We start from the raw sequence: 20586 nt of genomic DNA on the forward strand, positions 1-20586 counted from the left end.
GTTGTTTCATGACACCTGTTAGAAATTGGAATACTCAACTTGTCACCTTACAACTATACTTACATAGTTGAAAATAAGTCTATTTTATTTCCTCCTTGGCTCTGAGGAGTGTGATTTTATTTTCCCTAGCAAAACTTATAAGTCTTTCCATTACATGTATTTGGGTTTGGGACTGTAACTTCTCTTATTGTTTCTAAGGAAATGGCCAGGAAAGGTCACACATCAGCTTTTTAGAGTAAAAATAATGAATGGGCATTTGAAATGAATAAGAATTATTCTCACCCTCTGTCCCACCTAGGCCACGTGTTCGCCTTGTGCCTCATTTCCCACAACTGGAAGCTCCCAGCTGAATAATCATATCCAAACATGCTGAGCTAATTGAAGAAAGGTGCCATGTAAACAGAAGGTACTATTATTATGGTCATTTTCCCAGACCTTGGCTTCCCCACCCACTTCCTCTAAATTTACAATGAGATGGAAAGCATAACCTCCTCAAGCGGATGCAGAGCAAGAGCAATGCCTTTGGTGCCCTCAAGTGGTTTCCTCTAGGTAGAGGTCAATTGACCACAGAGCCTAAGTTCATAACAAGGAAATTATTCCCTTGAACATTCCAATTTAAAGGGGGAATGATATACGACCAAAACACTTATGGCCTTTTAGATGAGTATTTTTAAACAAAATATTTACATGAATTAAAAGTGCCAGGCAGTCTTCAGTATTACTAAAAATAACATTAGCCTCTCTTGTGAATGGGAGAGGACAGGCACAGTAACTATTTTTCTGGCTAATCTAATCACTCAACAAATTGTTCGAGCATATCTTTCCATCCTTAAATTGGAGGCTGCATTGAAGATGATGCATGAGGGTATGTGGAGGTACTGAGCAGACAGCCAGTTCTTTATAAATATTTCCTGAGTGTCTCTTATATCAGGTCTACCACCATTAGGTTGGGTGAGGTCCTGGCTGACCTATAATGTCTTTATTCCCAAAAGAAAAGCATTTAACCAAATGAATAAAGTTCATCTTCTCTACTTCACTGCCTCTGTGCACACGCTGATGATCAAAGTAGAAAAAAAACACACACACCTTATTACAGATCAATGGAAAAGTTAGGAGACTGATGATCAAAGTAGAAAAAAACACACACCTTATTACAGATCAATGGAAAAGTTAGGAGAGTGTTTGAATTTGAAAAGTCAGAAAGGATCGGAGGTCTATGAGGTCTTCATAAAAGTTTGGGGGCAGGAATGAATGCTCTCAACCTATCCTTGTGAGGCTGTGTGGTTGCAGGAGGACCGATAGCTGGAATCAGCCTCTCTGTGGCTGGACCTTGGCTTTGCTCCGTAGTCAATGGAAGGATGTCTGTAAAGACACAAAAACACCTAGCAATAAAAACAATTAATTTCTTCTCTTAAAGTAACATGGAAACATTAATTTACTCTGCTCCCATATATACATTATTTTGCCATGTAAAAATATTGGAATATTACAACATATTTATGATGTGAGTGCACAATTTATATTTTGCAGTGTATTAAGTTTTAACCTGTACTCCAAGTAGATAATTCATGTTTAGTATGTAGAATGGTGATGCTAAGAATTGGTGTAATATTTTCAAACATGAGTGCAATAGCTAAAGGAAGCCTTTCTCCCTGCCAGGTAGGCATGCCTTAGGGACTCTACCTGCTAGGTCAATGCTGCCCTAAACAGATAGCACCAGTCTTCAGGTATCAGCTGTTCCGAGGTGGAATATTCGATACTGAAAACATGACTAAAATAAAAGGTCAAGTGCTATCTTCAAGGAATAAAGCTTAGATAGAGAAGAGGTAACAAGGAAGTTAGTTGTGCTAATAAAATCATCATAGATCCTATTAGGTGAAAGAATAATAAAAATCTACCCCTCCATAACAAACTTGGTGGTTTTTCTCCTCTTAAATTTCTTTTCTTTTCTTTTTAATTTCTCCAATGGGCTCGTGTGATTTTGGCACTGGAACAGGTTGAAGTGAAAACAGGAAACCATCCTTCCTCCGACTCTGCTTCCTGAGGGGCAGAGCTACAAAGTGCTGAGGACCAGAGGGGTGGACTCAAGTCAGTTCCTGAAATCTTCCTAATTCAGTTTGGTTCATTCCCTCTGAGGGAGACTTGCTGTTAATAAACATTGTGGCCCAGATTAAGAAAGAACATTGACAAAAAATTAATTAACTTATTTTATGGCACTAATAAGCTAAATTGAAAAAACAAAACAGGGTAATCTCAAAATGCTGGAAAGGTATTTGAAAATATTCACAAATAAAGACTATTTTAGTATATTTGAAATTGAAAGATGTATTAAAAAATAGGCAATAGGTTTTCTAGTGGTAAGAAATATATAAATATTGAAAAAGCGGGCAGAGAATTATTATATGTAGGTGATGTACCTACCAGGAGACTGAATAAATTACTTTGACAACTGTTTAAAACCAAGAGATTTAATCTAAGTGAATGATTGTACTACCTACATATGAAAATTAGTAGATGTTCACCATTTACGATATCAAAATAAATGGAAACATTGTAAATAAAATAAGAACTATTTTAGAAAAAAGTTTGAGAGGCTTAATAATAGAAAATGATTTAGTGGAAATATGGTGTATTGTCTTACTACTGGTAAAATTTTCTTCGGCCAATGCAGCCTTGGGGTGCAAGCAGTAAGAGGGGAATCGTAGTTCTGGTGGCAGCCCCTGGACCAGAAGCAGAAGCCCAGAGCGCGGGGAGCACCAGAAATGCTGAGAATCGTAGTTCTGGTGGCGGACGCGTTGTGGGATCTCCTAGACACTAGAGCAAAGTGAGCCTGGAGCAAGTTACTGTTGTGGGTGGGGGGTGGAGGGAGAGCAAAGGTGAGAGACATAAGTAAAGTCAGAGTGTCGAGGAAATATTAAAAGGAAGATATCCTGCAACTTCTAGGAAATCTCCACCAATGGAGCAAAGAAAAAAAAAAGACCTCTACTATTGTATGAGCACAAAACCAAACTGGGTTGGGGTCTCAGACAATTCGCTCACATGATTGCAAAGACAGACAGAAACTCCCAGATTGGAGAGGGCTCCCCTGAGGGCTCCCAGTTTGGAAAGGGTGCAGGTTGGGCTGAGGGACCCACCCCCCCCCGCCCCGTGCACAAACTTCGTGCACCTGGCCTCTAGTATTATAATAACTTTGTATGTTGACAGGTGATAACTAAACTTATCATAAAAATCATTTCAGAGTGTAAATAGGTGCTAAATAATTATGATGAACACCTGGAACTAATAAGAGAATATATGGGAATTATACATTCACTAGAGGCCCAGTGCACAAAATTCTTGCATGGGGGGGGGGTCCCTCAGCCTGACCTGCACCCTCTCCAATCCGAGAGCCCTCAGGGGATGTCCTACTGATGGCTTGGGCCCGCTCCCCGTAGTTCTCATCTCTCTGCGGGGCCTGCCTGCTCCACACCATGGCGATGGCCAAGCAGGCCCCGCTGGGTTCTGCCTGTGGGCACGCTTGCCTGCTCACGGGTTACCACGGCGACGGCCAAGCAGGCGCTGCTGGCCGCAGACACTTCAGAGGCGGCAGAGCAGCGAGGCTTGATTCGCTACCAGAGTGGGCGAATCCTGCCTCTCTGCTTGGTCCCCACAACCCCTGGCCAGGCCGACAGGCCCAAACACTCCAGCGGTGGGGCTGAAGGGACTGGGCACCGCCATCTTGTGGCTATGGGCGCCGCCATCTTTGTGATGGAGTGATGGTTAATTTGCATATTACTCTTTTGCTAGATAAGATTACTGACTATATTACCTCTGCTATCCATTATAGCCCCATGACTTACTTATTTTATAACTGAAAGTTTGTATCCCTTAATCCCCTTCACCTAGTTCCCCACCCCCCAATCCCTCCCCTCTCTGCTACCAGTTTTCTTCCCTGTGTTTCTAAGTTTGTTTCTATCTTGTTTATTTTGTTTTTTTTAGATTCTACATATAAATGAAATTATACAGTATTTGTCTTTCTCTGCCTGACTTATCTCACAAAGTATAATACCCTCTAGATCCATTCATATTGTCATGAATAGCAATGTTTCATTCTTTTTTTTTTTTTTGGCTGAATAATATTCCATTGTCCATATATGTATACCACTTCATCTCACCTATTCATCTATCAATGAATACTTAGGCTGCTTCTATATCTCCTCTATTGTAAATAACACTGCAATGAACACAGGGATGCATGTATCTCTTTAAAATAGTGTTTTTGTTGCCTTTGGATATATACCCAGAAGTGGAATTGATGAGTTATATGGTAGTTCTATTTTCAGTTTTTTGGGGAAACTTCATACTGTTTTCCATACTGGCTGTACCACTTATGTTCCCAGTAACAATGTATGAGGGGTCCCTTTTTTCCACATTCTTACCAACACTTGATTATTTTGGGTCTTTTTGATAATAGCCATTTTAACACATGTAAGGTGATATTTCATTGTGGTTATGACTGCATTTCTCTGATGATTAGTGATGTGAGCAACTTTTCATGTGCCATCTGCATGTCTTCTTTGAAAAATGTCTGTTCAAGACCTCTCTTTTCATTTAAAAAAATGGGTTCTTGAGTTTTTTTGATATTTAGTTGTGTAAGTTCTTTATATATGTATTTTGTATATTAATTGCTTATCATCGATATGATGATATCTTTTCCCATTTAGGATGTTGTTTTTTCAATTTCTTGATGGTTTTCTCCTTTTTTCAAAAAAGGCGTTCTGGTTGCTCTAATGCAATTTGTTTATTTTTTCTTTTGTTGTCCTAACGAGACTGGTCAAACAAAAATTGCTAAGGCTGATGTCAAAGAGCTTTACTTCTAGAAGTTTTGTGGTTTCAGGTCTTATATTAAACTATTTAATCCACTTTTAATTTATTTTTGTATATGGCATAAGATAGTAGTTCAATTTCATTCTTTTGCATGTAGCTGTCCAGTTTTCCCAAAACCATTTATTAAAGAGATTTTTATCCATTCTATATTGTTGCCTTTTTATGTCACAGATTAATTGACCATATAGGAATAGGTTTACTTCTGGGCTATCTATTCTATGTGTTTGTATTTATGTAAGTATTATACTGTTTTCATTACTATAGCTTTGTAGTATAGTTTGAAACCAGGAAACATGATACCTCCAGCTCTATTCTTCTTTCTCAAAATTGCTTTGGGTATTTAGGGTTTTTGTGGTTCATATATTTTAAGATTCTTTATTCTAGCACTGAGAAAATGCAATTGGTATTTTGATGGGAACTGCATTAAATTTGTAGATTATTTTGGGTAGTGTTAAAAGTTTAACAATATTAATTCTTTCAATCCATGAGCATGGTATATCTTTACATTTATTTTTTATGTCATCTTCAATTTTTCCCAATGTCTTAAAGTTTTCAGAGTACAGGTTTTTCACCTCCTTAGTTAAATTTATTCCTAAATATTTTATTCTTTTTGATGCAATTATAAATAGTAGTTTTTAAAAAATCTTCCTCTGAAAGCTTGTTATTTGTGTATAATGTATATCTATATATCAGTCTTTGGGGGAACTCCTAATCTGTTTTGCCTCATCCAATAGCTAGCTGCCAGGGGTGGGCAAACTTTTTGACTTGAGGGCCACAATGGGTTCTTAAACTGGACCGGAGGGCCGGAACAAAAGCATGGATGGAGTGTTTGTGTGAACTAATATAAATTCAAAGTAAACATCATTACATAAAAGGGTACGGTCTTTTTTTTTTTTTAGTTTTATTCATTTCAAACGGGCCGGATCCGGCCCGCGGGCTGTAGTTTGCCCACGGCTGTTAGACTGTTAGTTTTTACTGCTACCATAAAATTGAGAAGCTGTTGGATTTCAAAGCTACCATAAAACTGAGGCATGGACATGTAATTTGGGCAAACTAAAATGTTATAAAGATCAAGGTTCTTACTGAGATTCAGCCCTTCTCTTGAACAATTTCTTTTTGGATTGTTATGAGCTTTTAGTTGATTGTCAGAGTTTTGAAAAAGTTAAATTTGACCATGCGTGCAATCTTTTTAAAAAATATATGTTTTTATTGATTTCAGAGAGAGGAAGGGAGAGGGAGAGAGATAGAAACATCAATGATGAGAGAGAATCATCGATCCATCAGCTGCCTCCTGCATGCCCCCTACTGGAGATTGAGCCCACAAGCTGGGCATGTGCCTGATTAAGAATTGAACCATGATTTTCTGGGTAATAGATTGATGCTCAACCACTGAGAAACACTGGCCAGGCCAGTATGCTATCTTAAACTGTTGTAGAAGACCGAAGAAACCCAAGCAACACTTAGAGAAATGGAGTTACACAGCTTTATTACGTCGGCGGTCTCAGAAGAGTCGCCTCCAAAATCTGAGCAAAGAAATATAGTGGGAGCTTTTCCTTTCTACCCTTTTGGTGTCTTTGTCCCCCAAATACGGATTATACTTCCAGACCTTTTGCTGGCTTTGCAAAATGCCCCAGGTGTTGGGGTCTTGAGACCATACCTAAGGGCCTGCCCTGGCGCCAGCGCTGATTACCCCTCCAGGGGCTGTGTGCTGATCATTCTTTACGGCCTCTGTAAAATGTGAGCATTTAGGTAACAGGTCTCGCAAGACCAGTTTGTGGAGAAAGGGACAGTGACTTAATTATAGGTTATCCAGAATGTACATTAGATTGCTGGCACAGATTCAGATTGCTAACCCCCCAAATATCAGGGTTACATTGGAATTAGCCTTTTAGCCTTCTCAAAACAACTTCCGTCATTTCAGTACAGGTCCTGACATGGGTTTTTAAAAACAGCAATTTTATTTTTATAAGCTTTAATAGGTGTTGCCAAATCACTAATCCTATAATTTGTAAATAAGGCAAGTTTTCTTCCTAAACTGGTTCTAAAGTCAATTCCAAAAAAATATTCCAAGACATTATCTGAGTCAGTGGAAGAATATTTTTAGAATAAGTAAAGCAGACAACTTTCAATAGTGAATATTTTGAGGGCAATAACATTCATGTGGATTTGTAAACTCTGTATAGTTTTAAAAATTATTCTCATCTTATTAGTGCAGTCTTGTCTAAAATATACCAAATTTGGAGTTAGCTGAGTTCACATTCTGCCCATATCATTCACTAACTGTGTAATATTGAGCAAGTTCTATAACTTCACTGATATTCAGTTTTGTCATAGTTAAGTGTATAACAATAATAATGTCTTTCTTAAAAGCATAGTGTGAGGATTATAAATATAATTTATTTAAAGCACAAAGCCTGCCACAATGAAGATATCCTCCAGGTGGTAATTATTGAAAGCTGTATTGATATCAAATTAACTAAACTAAGAGCAGGAGCATAAGACTTCTCATCCCACTCACATCGTACTGTTTTCAATTTTATGAATTAATAGGTTGCAAGCTTTATAAGGAACAGGGTTTAACTGCTTCTCTCTCTCTCTCTCTCTCTCTCTCTCTCTCTCTCTCTCTTTCCGTTCCTCTCTCTGAAATCAATCTTCTGTAGAACCCAGATTTTTGACAAGTATGAAGCAGTTAATTCAATAACCTTTATTTCCCATATTCTTACTGAGCACTTACTATGCTCATACAAATTTAAAACTAGTGAACACTTTGGGAGTGCTTAAATCTGCCTTGTCTTGTTGTCTTGTAGAAATGTTTGATCACTAGGTGGCAGCAATATATAGGGAAGGACACTGAAGACGTGACTGTTGCGGTAGTTAGCTGTTCTACATAAGCACAAGCAGCTTGTTGGCCTCCCAGTGGCTGGTAATGGCCTGACTTACTTCCTAATTGTAATTCAGGAATGCATTTCACAGCTGGTGCTAATGAAGCAAAGTCACTTTCCTTCCTTAACCATCCCAACTGGATTCTCAACATGATATTTTAAAAAGAGCTTTGAATCCTTTTTTAGTGGAAAAATATTGCTGAATGAACAGTATATTCAAAAATGCTCGCATTGCATTTTGTGTTACCTCCTACTTCAGCTCAAATTGCCTTATCTTCTACCTGTTTCTGTAGCTGTGTCATGAATCTCTAGTAAGAATATACATATTCTTACATTTACATTTTAAAATTTATATTTATCATCATTCCTCAAATTTAATTTTCCTCTTATATAGAAGATAATTGTTTTAATCACCCAAAACATAATAGAACTAGCTGAAAAAATTAAAAATCTTTTTATTTTAAAATAATTACAGGTTTATAGGAAAGTTGTAAAGACACTACAGAGAAATCTCATATATGCTCGTGGTGAGAATATTTTACCTCTCTTTGTGACCCTTATGGCAGTGCCATTGTTCACACAGTTGGAAGAATAAAGGACTCACTAATAATTACTCCAAAAATGATCTTACCTATCAATGGATTGGATAATTTTAATCAGATATTGTTTTTCAATGAAGTTTTCTGTATCTAGTACTGTCCGCGGAAATCCAATATTTTGAAAGTTACTTTTGTTTGCCTAAGGTTTTGAACCAAGTTGTTTCTCATTATCATTTTGAAACTTCTTACATACCTGCCTTGCATTTTATTACCAAATATCAAGGTGATAGGGCAATTTTGGACTGGCAGGATGGTCTCCCGGGCTCTTTTCAGGTGGAGTGGAAAAATGAACCACTGATGAAAGGTGGTACAGTGGGGCCTTGACTTACGAGTGTCCCGACTAACAAGTTTTTTAAGATACCAGCTGTCTTTCAGCTGTTTTTTTGCATTGAATTGACAGAGTAATTTGAGTTAACGAGCGAGTTAACGAGCTCGAGCGAGTTAACGAGCTCGGTCTCAGAACGAATTAAACTCGTAAGTCAAAGCCCCACTGTATAGCAAAGGTGGAAACTTATTGAAGAACAAGTACAGACTCCTACATGGGCGGGGGGAGGGGGAAAGAATCTCACAGCACAGACTCCCATGTGGGGAGGGGGGAGAGTCCCACTGAGTCCCTTTTTTCATGGTTTTTAAGGACTGCAGATCTGTGTGTCTTGATACTCCCTTTGACTGGTTACTATCTCTTTCATATTTGGTCACTATAGCGACTCCTGAGCTCAAAGGTCTGAACCTCACAAGGGACGTGAGGCTCTCCTCCCCTCCTTCTGTATTGTTTCCCTATTCCCTCTGGGCTTTCTTCTTCCTTCCCTTTATTTTGTAAATGTGTACCTTTTGCTACTCCCAGCTCCCTTATCTTATGGAAATGTAACTTCTGCTGCTCCCTTGTCTTATGGAAATGTAAATTCTGCTGCTCTCTTTTCTTATGGAAATGTACCTTTTGCAACTCTGTAGCCCTGTGTTTTTTCCATGGACCCCTTAATTTTTAAAATTTCCTAAACCTGGCTATTTCACCCCTAAAAGCTCCTTTCAAAAGGATTTTCCTATATTTACTATTTACTGCAGTCTTTATGAATAGGTAAAACAGGCATTACTCTGTGAATTTTACATATTTTATAAATAATTCAGGTGACAATTAGATTAAGTAACTACAGGAGAACCAAATCAGTATAAGAATTTATATCTGATTAGTTTGACTTCAAGTTTACTGTTCTTTCTTCTCTACTTTGCTCATTTTACCTCAATAGAAAAATAATGAATGGAATCCAGAAAATACATTTTAGAAAGAAGATGAATTAGGCACTGAAACTTTGAGCCGCATTTAATCTGACGGCTGGGAACTTGAAGACAATCTCTCCTTCTTATAGTTTTGAATAAAATTCCTCAAGTTGTCTTTCAGGAATTAGAAATATAAAGAATTTCTCTTCACCCAACACTGACACACACCCTTCATAAAAGTCAGGTCCTTTTGATCACCAGTGACAGAAAATCCAGCCTACCTGGCTTTATACGTTAGAGGAATTTGTTGATTTCTGAGTAAAAGTACAAATATGGGTCTGATTTCAGAAGAGACTTCATCTGTACACTCAAATCACATTATCGAGAATCCTTTTTCTCTCTCTTTACCCTGCCTTCTTCAGTGCTGACATCCTTCTCAGGATCCACATGCCCTTGCTCTTCTCCCACTCCCCTCACCCCGAGATAGCGCTGATATATTACTTCCTGGTGGCCAAATGGCTGTTGTGGTTCCAGACTCCAAACACAGCACCGTATCATCTAAGGATAAAGAGAGATTCTCTTCTGGAAGTACAAATGGAAGATCCCAAGAAAATCCATGGGATTTATCTCTTTTTTTGGCCTGAATAGGATATTATGACTATCTCAAACAAACCATACAGGTAGGATTTGCTGATTGGCTTTAAGTCAACCAGGGGCTATTCCTATAGCTGAGAAGGAGCTGATCCTCACCAAGCCCAGTGCTGAAGAATGGTGGCAGGAGGATTCTCCAGCCAAAAGGCAGAAGAGGGAAATAGTACTGGGTGGCAGTCAGGAAATTATACCCCCTTGACTATGCCCGTATTTTTAGGCTTCCTCAACTTACTATTTTGTCAATTATTATTTTCTCATATTTACTCAGAGTTTGCCTCCTCTCTTTGAATTGGAATGTTTTGGGTAAGATTCATAATAATCTAGTTTTCCTGTAGTATGAAGACCTTTATCAGGAATCACATCTGATATTACTTCCTGGCTGCGACATTTACTCACCATGTGGCCCAGCCACATTATAGGTTTTCTGAGTCAAAGGTTCTTCAACATTAAAAATAATGGGTCTGAAACTGCTTAATTCCTGAGGGACTGAGATAGCAGAGGTAAAGCAGCCAGCAGAGAATTAATTTGCCTTTCTCTCATGAACTACCCGAAAGTCAGCTCAGGTAGGTATGACTTAACTAGACACTGGTGCCTCATCTACCTGAGCTCTAATAGGGTTTGGCACTAAAATATCTCTCCCAGAAAGTTCTCTATCCACTTCATTCTGGTGTTCCCAAAGCTCTGTCAACTTGATATGCTCATTTTCAAAGATTATATTCTCCTCCAAAGGAACATCATGTAATTGGAGGAATGAAACTACCACCAACCATCTTGCCCCCAGACAGACCCAGAAGGAGGATGTCCTTTGTCTGAGAATCCACTCCAGTCCTAAAAAGTGATAATGTCAATAGTTTTAATGTGCCTTTATGTAGTTAAGAGAATGCCCAATAAAAGACTTCTTGTTCACTGTTACATTTATTTCTTGTTATCCTCAAGCCTAAGAAGGGAAAATTTGAAAACTAGGGTATGAAGAAAAATAACTGAAATTGCTGTTCATAGTAGTAAGATAGGGTCCTGCACTTAGAGAGCTGGTTTTTGGTCAGGACAGTTTTTCCCTGTCAATGTTTGATGTCACTTATGGCCACAAATAGAGAAGGGTGTATTGCATCTGGTAATTAGAGACAAGAGGGCTGTTAAACTGTCTACAATGCACACAGCAGCCCCAACAACAAAGAATTATCCACCTCTGCTCAAGAGCATCATTGCAGATGATGAGAGAGAAAAATACTTTTCTCACATTTTAGGGTGTTTTTCCCCCCTACATTCTGTAAGATATGTGTCCTTCAGAAGGTAGGTGTGTGTGTAGTGTGTGTGTGTGTGTGTGTGTGTATGTGTGTGTGTGTGAACATTTATCTGCTGAGTAACCAGGAAAATAAAGAAATATAAATCTACTAGAGGCCCAGTGCACGAAATTTGTGCATGGGGGGGAGGGGCTCCTTCAGCCTGGCCTGCACCCTCTTGTAATCTGGGACCCCTTGGGGAATGTCCAACTGCCAGTTTAGGCCCAATCTCACAGGGATCAACTGGCAGTTGGACATCCCTCTTGCAATCCGGAACCGTTGGCTCCTAACCATTCACCTGGTCACCCCTAACCACTCTGCCTGCCTGCCTGATTGCCCCTAACCCCTCTTCCTGCCTGCCTGCTCGCCCCTAACCACTCTGTCTGTCTGCCTCATCGTCCCTAACCACTCTACCTCAGCCCCTGCTGCCACGGCTTCATCTAGAACAGTGGTTCTCAACCTTCTGGCCCTTTAAATACAGTTCCTCATGTTGGGACCCAACCATAAAATTATTTTCGTTGCTACTTCATAACTGTAATGTTGCTACTGTTATGAATCGTAATGTAAATATCTGATATGCAGGATGGTCTTAGGAGACCCCTGTGAAAGGGTCGTTCGACCGCCAAAGGGGTCTCGACCCACAGGTTGAGAACCGCTGATCTAGAAGGATGTCTGGAATGACGTCTGGAAGGTCGTTCGGCTGTCTGGTCTAATTAGCATATGACACTTTCATTATTATAGATAAATCACTGGGGTTAGATTTTGAAAGGATTTGAAATGCCACTGCTTCCTTTAAGCCATTTTATAAAAAAAATGTGGGCATTCAGATGAACACTTTCTTCTTGCTCTGCCACTCAAGAATTTCTGAATAGGATTCACACTTGGAGAAATGTACTTCTTGAGAGAGGGTCATGTACTATGAGTGAAAAATTCTCCTGAATTCAAAAGAAAGGTGTATGCACAGAAAAAAAAAGGGGAGGGGGGAGACAAAGAACTTACCTATTTGATGTAATATGAACATAATAAGAAATTTCCATGAATGTAGTAAAAAATAGGCATTTATTCACTGCAGAAGTATTTATAATAGTTATAAATTGAGACATAAATATTCATTATTGAAAATTTAGTTAAAATGTAAAATAGCAAGATAATGGAATATATGTATATATTAAAGAGCTAATATGCTAATTAGACCCAAGAACAAAATGACCATTCAGACATCCTTCCAGATGACCATCCGGACGACCTTCCCGATGAAGCCGGGGCTGCAAGGGCTGGCTGAGGCAACCGGGGCTGTGAGGGCTGAGCCCCTTGCAGAATTTTGTGCATTGGGCTTCTAGTATATATATAAAATCTTCAGTCCATGCCGAACTCCTATTTATGCTGGTCTGAGTACTGGATGCTTTGCCTCTCCTCTCAGGTGGATATGACTTATTTGTTCTTGCTTTTCTACCTGGCATTTCATCTACTCTTCGTATGGTTCATGACTGCAGTTTTGTTTTGTTTCTTGGCCTAACTTTCTATGTTATTCATTTAGTGACTGCTTCTGCTCAGCGGAAAACAACAGCAGAGTCCTGTCTGGCCTTATGTGCCAGTATAAGAGAGAAGGTAATAATTACATTTCTGGATTGGCCCAAGGTTTGAAAGGCAGAGCTGAAAATGGAGTCTGCCAGGAAAATGTGTGCCTATGGAGGTCTGCCAGACATTAGGAGAGAGGAAACCATAAATATTTACACCTAAAGAACAAATTTGGAGTGGAATAGCTTAAGGCAGTGTGCTGTCACACCCGGCTGGTCATCACATCCCCTGTAGGAATTTATAAAATATAGATGCCCTGGCCCCACCACAGACCTCTCAGTGAAAATCATCCAGGTTGGGATCCAAGAATCTGTATTCTTGAAAAGCATCCCAGGTGATTCTAATGACCAGTCAGGTTTATGAAAGTGGGCTTTGGGGGTTTCTGGTGAACAGCTGGCTTGCAGGCATGACAACACTAATGGGTCTTGTCATATCTGCAGATAGGGTACAGGGTCTGTGACACAATATCAAGTATATTAAGTATAGTTTGCCCAGCCTAATTTGTACCCATTGCCCTTCTGTACTCCAATCTGGGGCCAGGACCTCATTGCCTGTGTTTCTGGCTTTACACACAGTGCTGACCTAATGTACAGGTCCCATCAATTTAGACTGGGCCTCACTGTGTTTACCTTGGCTTATTCTAGTAGTACAAAAGATAAGTGATTAATCTTCTCAACTTGCCACATATCATATATTTTTTTTCCATAAAATTTGCTACATAAAGAAGGAGTGATTTCCAAGCCAGGGAAGCCTCTAACAATTGGCATGTGTGTTTATTGTACTGAATTGCCTCTCCTGAGTGGTGTGGCTCATCTCACCACTTCCTGCAAGAGATTTTAAAGCTATTATCTTTGTAGTACAACTTTTGGGGGAACTGGGATAGTTATATATAATGGGACTTCACTATTTAAAAAATATCTTGCCTCCTAATTTCAATATAGTACGTCTACTTCCATTCATGGTTTCCTTTAAAAATTTAAACACCTTTGCTTATTGTTTTGTTTATTGCACTTTCCTGTTATTAAGTAATTAATTATTATAATACTATATGACTTAAAAGTAATATTTCCAAGGTCCCTTCTGATCTATAGTAATAAAAGGCTAATATGCTAATTAGACCAGGTAGACTGGATGTCTTCCAGAAGTCCTTCTGGACAAAGCCATAGTGGCAGGGGCCAAGGCTGAGGCGGTTAGGGGTGATCAGGCCAGTAGGGGAGAGCAGTTTGGGGCAATCAGGCCGGCAGGGGAGAGAGCAGTTAGAGGCAATCAGGCAGGCAGGCAGGCAGGTAGAGGCCGTTAGGGGCATTAGGCAGGCAGGCAGAGGGGTTACAGGCAGGTGAGTGGTTAGGAGACAGTGGTCCCGGATTGTGAGAGGGATGTCTGAGGGGTCCCAGATTGGAAAGGGTGCAGGCCGGGCTGAGGGATCCCCACCACCACCACTGCATGAATTTTGTGCACTGGGCCTACAGTTTTTAATAATCCCTAATTTTAATTGTTCAAACCATTTTTAAAGGTGTTAAATTATAATTCTGGCTAAAAATAGTCTTCATGGAATGGCCCTGTTTTGGATTGAACTTTGGAAGGAAGAAAATCAATGTTCGTCCTAGAACTTCAACTTTTCAGAATTGTGATGAAGTTATAATACAGTTAAGTTTGTTTGCCCTGGAGCCAAACATTCAAAAAGACTATGGCAAATTAGTGGGATGTCAGATGATGGGTTTAAGTAATTATAGGATAAACCTGTTGCTAAGTTTTTCAGGGTTTAGAAGCCTCCAGATGAATGTGACTGGTATGAGGGGCCTAGGGGCATTAGCAGAGCCTGTGATTGTGGCCAATTATTCTGAATTTCTTTAACTTACCATGATTGTGGGCTCTTTTCCCATAGAATATAGGTGTCTGCTTCTATTTCCAAATGGGTAATATTCTATACGCATTTGGAAAGTAAGAAGCTATGCATTTCCAGGGTTATTCAGTAATAGTCTGAATTATAGCCAATCACTCGAGTACATTCTGCCTTTAGAGCCAATTGCAACCATAAATCTCTCACTTAATATTCTGACAACTACTGAGGTGATATTTTCCAACTATTTGTAACTCACCTAAATATCCTGAGAACAAGTCTCAAGTATGATAACTTGGCTTTCCCACTCAGAATCTTCAGAAAGTAATTTCACATTTATTTATGTTGCTTCACTCAAAATACACCCCCCCAAAGAAAGAAAGAAAGAAAGAAAGAAAGATCCACATGATTTTAACTAAAAATAGAATACCAGCTTATCATAGATAATGTTTTGAAACAACAAAAAAAAGTAAGGAAAACGAGTTTCTCAAATGTCCATCTATCTGTAATGAACCACTATTAAAAATGTTGTAGTTCTTAGAATATATAACATATATTTTTAAATAAAATTTGGATCACATAATACTATTTTATTGTTTTCTTTTTAATTTAATAATGCAATGCAAATGTCATACCATTGTATATATTCCATGTCTTCTATAATGTTGTTTAAATATTTTTGTAATATTTCATTATCTTGCTATTTTACATTTTAATGAAGCTTTCAGTAATGAATATTTATGTCTCAATTTACAACTATTATAAATACTTCTGCCTATTTTTACTACATTCATGGAAATTTGTTACTATATTCCTATTACATCAAACAGGTAAGTTCTTTGCCCCTTCTCCCCCGCCCCCCCCCTTTTTTTTCCTGTGCATACACTTTTCTTTTGAATTCAGGAGAATTTTTTAAGTTTGTGTTTTTAAAAAAAATAGGTTTTTATTGATTTTATAGAAAGAGGAAGGGAGAGGGAGAAAGAGATAGAAACATTGATAAGAGAGAGAAACATCTATGGGCTGCTTCCTGCAAGCCCTCCATTGGGGATCAAGACCACAACCCGGGCATTCACCCTGACCAGGAATTGAGCCAGTGACCTCTTGGTGCATGGGATGATACTAAACCAACTGAGCCACATTGGCCGGGCTCAAGTTTGTGTTTTAATTCCATTTAGTGTCCAATTTAATATGTCCTGCCTCCTGTATACTTCATTGCAGAGTATATTTTTCATCTCTAGAATTTTTATGATCTGAGCTTTTCTCACCCTCTGAAAGACGTAGGCTAATTTCAAGATGTAAATATTTGTAATTATTTTCTGTGTATGTATGTGTGCTTGCACACACATAAAAGGGAGGGAGGAGGGAGAAAGAAATGGAAGGAGGTTGTTAAAAGAAGCTCTAATACATGCATAAGAAACATTGAAATCAGAAATGATGGCGTCAAAAATAATTTGAATGAAGAGAACAGGAAATGACTTGGGTTGTAATTGTAGAAAGCAATTCAGTAATTAATACTCATCAAATTATAACCTTTGTGGCAAGGCAGGTTAGATGCAGACAACCGGAGGCCTGTTATGTTGGCACTGGATGAATAGTATTAGTTTTTACCAGTGATGGCGAACCTATGACACGCATGTCAGAGGTGACACACAAACTCATTTTTTTGGTTGATTTTTCTTTGTTAGACGGCATTTAAATATATAAAATAAATATCAAAAATATAATCTTTGTTTTACTATGGTTGCAAATATCAAAAAATTTCTATATGTGACACAGCACCAGAGTTAAGTTAGGGTTTTTCAAAATGCTGACACATCGAGCTCAAAAGGTTCGCCATCACTGGTTTATACCTTTACAACAAAAATTTATTTTCCACTTATATTAAAACCCACTTGAGCTGGGTATGTTATCTCTCTAGCTTACTGTGATTTTGATATAATGAGAAATATGTATTTTTATCTTTTTTCTTACCTCTGGCCAGAGCTCCTAAAACACTTGTGATGTGCTAAGTTATAAGAGCAAAAGAGAAAGTTTCTTTCTGGGAGAGACCAAGATGGCGGCATAGGTAAACACCGCAGACTGCTGCCGCAAACAACCACTTCAAAAATACAACTAAAAGACGGAACGGACATCACCCAGAACCACAGGAAGGCTGGCTGAGGAGAGACTCTTCAACTAGAAGGAAAAATAACAGCACACCGAGGCTCAGAGGAGGCGCAGTGTGGAAAATACTCAGGTGCGGAGGTGCGCGCGCAAAGCGGGCTGGTGGCTGAGAGCGCGGTTGTCGTTTTCGGTCAGGGGGGAGTCTCAGACTCTGAGCTCCAGATACGGGCGAATCGCTGGGGACTCGGACCCAAACGGGAGAAGCGGGAGTGTCTGGCATCAGTTGGAAGGCAGCTTTCCCTCCGAGGTTTGCAGCGGTTCCGGGGGTTCTGAGAAGCAGAGCCTCTGGGAACGGGACTGAGAGGGGCCATAACCGCTCCCTCCGCCCGCCCGCCCTGTTGAGCCCGCCCCGCCCAAGCCCTGCGCAGAGCCATTTGCCAGATCGCCTCAGGCAAAGGCTAGATTAGCACCTCCCCAGAGGACAGAAGTTTTCCGCGGCAGACACAGCTGATTCACACAGCCAGTCGGCCTGGTGGTCAAATCCCTCTAGTATTAACTACAACAATCAAGGCTCAACTAGAACAAGACTGCGCACAAAGACCACTAGGGGGTGCACCAAGAAAGCATAAAAAATGCGGAGACAAAAAAACATGACAGAAATGGAGGATATAGAGCTAAAAATCGCAATTTTGAGGGCTTGCAAAAATGTGCTAGAAGCTGTCAATAAACTTGAGGAGAGAGTCACGAAAACTAATGAGACCCTCGATGCTATGATAAAGAACCAACTAGAAATTAAGCATACACGGACTGAAATAAAGAATATTATACAGACACCCAATAGCAGACCAGAGGAGCGCAAGAATCAAGTCAAAGATTTGAAATGCGAAGAAGCAAAAAACACCCAACCGGAAAAGCAAAATGAAAAAAGAATCCGAAAATACGAAGATAGTGTAAGGAGCCTCTGGGACAGCTTCAAGCGTACCAACATCAGAATAATAGGGGTGCCAGAAGATGAGAGACAGCAAGATATTGAAAACCTATTTGAAGAAATAAAAAAACAAGCCTCAGCAGCCCTGGTTACCTGAGCCTCGGGTGGCCCTGGGCGGCTGGGCAGCTGCCATCTGAGGCTTGCCTGCACCTTGGGGCTGGCCCTGGGCAGCTGGGGGGCTAAGAGGACTTGGGGGACTCTGAAGGCAGGCACCCCAGTGGGGCTGAGGGGACTGGGCACCACCATCTTCTGGCTGTGGGTGCCGCAATCTTTGGGGGCGGGGTAGTCAATTTGCATATTCCCTCCTTATTGGATGTGGATGCCACCATCTTTGAGGGTGGGGCAGTCAATTAACATATTCCCTCCTTATTGACTGTGGGTGCCGCCATCTTTTGTGGTGGTGTGAGGGTCAATTAGCATATTCCCTCTTTATTAGATAGGATCAGCACTGAGCAAAAATGGAACATTGACTGGGTGGCAGATTCCAGGCAAATATACTGCTTCCATCAATATACTGGGGACCTCGGTGGTTATCCACATCCAGTTTTTCCCATATAGCTTTCTCTTCTCCAATGATTAATATGAGTGAACTTCCTAATCCCCTGCTACCACGATTTGTTACTGCTACTTGAGTTTGCAGTTCTCCCTCCTCCTCTCCTTGCATACACCTCTCAGCCACTGTCAGGGTGCCTATCAAAAATTCTGTTGAAATTCTGGCTCATCCAGTTAATACTTATGTGATAATTGTCAACATCACTGTGTAAAACAGAAATGATATTACTTGTCCTACAGTTTTTATAGAGCAAAAATTAGTTTAACTTATAGGAAAGTATACTATACACTTTCGCTATTCAACCTTATCAAAGTTTAACCTAGGCAAATTCACATTGCTAACTTTGTTTTCACTGCCAAACATCACTGTGGAAAGTATTGCAAAAATGTTGATCCCATTGAAATATTTATTGTCAGTCTGTACCTCATTTCTGTTCCATAATAATTTAACTTTTGTGGTCTCCCTGTTGCATTATCTAAAATGACTGTTTCATCCCTTTTCCACTTTTCTCATATATCTACACCCAATTTTAGCTCCTGTGATAGGTAGTATATTCATTGGGAGTCCCTTTCACTTTTCTGCTTTTATCTGTATGTTTCTCTGTATTTTCATCTCCCCTATGTCTCTTTGTGTTGCCAAAAATATCTCCTAAAGATTATCTTGACTATAACCCACATTCTCCCATTCCTATGAAACCAGCTAAGTCATTATACTCTCTCTACCCATCCTTTTTCCTCTCTTCTCATTTGTTGACTTGTTGCCTTCACATTCAGGTCTCACCCTCTTAATATAAACTCTCCTTCATCCTGCTTCTACCTTATATTACTATCGCATCTCCATCTTTCCTGGATCCCAATTCTCTTAAGTGAGTAGTATTTCCTCATCCCCCTTTCAATATTTAATCTCTCTTTATTTCTCTTTATCTTCCATCCTCAAATATCATTTTGTGTGACTTCTCTTAGTTCACCATTCCAATCTTTATGTCACTAACACCTTTTTTGGCCTCTGTGACAATGACTGTTCTAATTCTTGTCTTACATCTCATACCCTTTCACTGATTCCTTTTTTTGTCTTGTCTTCCAAGTAGTTTTACTCCAAATTCATTTCACAGTCATCTTTTCTTTTATAATTTCTCCCTTAAGATTATCACCCATCCTTACCAATTCTAATATGAACATAGCTCTCAAATTTATTCTCTTGAGTCCTATTCTTATATTTTCTTTTTTAATTCTTTACTTTTATATTTTCCCTTTTTATTGAATTTATTGGATGACATTGGTTAATAAAATATAGGTTTCAGGTGTACAGTTCTACCATACAGCATTTGTATATTGTATTGTGTGCTCACCACCACACGTCAAGTTTCCTTCCACCACCATTTATCTCCTCTATATCCTCTTCTACCTCCTCTGACCCTCCTCCCCCATGTCCTCTGGTAATCACCTTACTGTTGTCAGTGTACCAACAGCTGTCAGAGGGGAAGGGTTTGTGAGGCTGGGTGAGAAAAATGAAGGGATTAAGAAAAAAACCACCACAACAACAAAAACCAAAAAACCCCAAACAAAAAAAAAAGTATTCTTTATATATATTTCCATTGATTTCAGAGAAGAAGGGAGAGGGAGAGAGAAATAGAAACATCAATGTTGGCCGCCTTCTGCACACCCTTACTGGAGATCGAGCCCGCAACCCAGGCATGTGCCCTTGGCTAGAATTCAACTCGGGACCCTTCATTCCTCAGGCGACACTCTATCCACTGAGCCTAACAAGCTAGGGCCAAAAAAAACTATTCTTATATTTTCAATTGTTTCATGACAACTCCAACCAAACTTATATTTAAAATTAAATTCATGTCTAGCAGGAGTGGTTCAATGTCCTCCCATACACGGAAAGGTCACTGGTTCCATTCTCTGTCATGGCATATTCTTGGGTTGCAGATTCCATCCCAAGTCGGTACAGAGGGAGGCAACTGATCAATGTTTCTCTCTTCTCTCTCTCTCTCTCTCTCTCTCTCTCTCTCTCTCTCTCTCTCTT

The 20586-nt window shown here is 39.6% G+C and overlaps 1 protein-coding gene across 1 annotated transcript in view; it reads left to right on the forward strand.

Annotated features, from left to right (window-relative positions):
• Positions 1–3470: 3470 nt before the first annotated feature.
• Positions 3471–20586, forward strand: part of ADAM28 (ADAM metallopeptidase domain 28) — an 87911-nt gene continuing 70795 nt past the window's right edge. The window contains exon 1 of the mRNA XM_014533083.1: positions 3471–3616. Within this exon, the coding sequence (XP_014388569.1) occupies positions 3471–3616 (146 nt within the window). The remainder of the gene's footprint in view (positions 3617–20586) is intronic.

Source organism: Myotis brandtii, unplaced genomic scaffold (assembly GCF_000412655.1).
Source record: "Myotis brandtii unplaced genomic scaffold, ASM41265v1 scaffold94, whole genome shotgun sequence".
In the NCBI taxonomy this organism is placed as follows: Eukaryota; Metazoa; Chordata; class Mammalia; order Chiroptera; family Vespertilionidae; genus Myotis; species Myotis brandtii.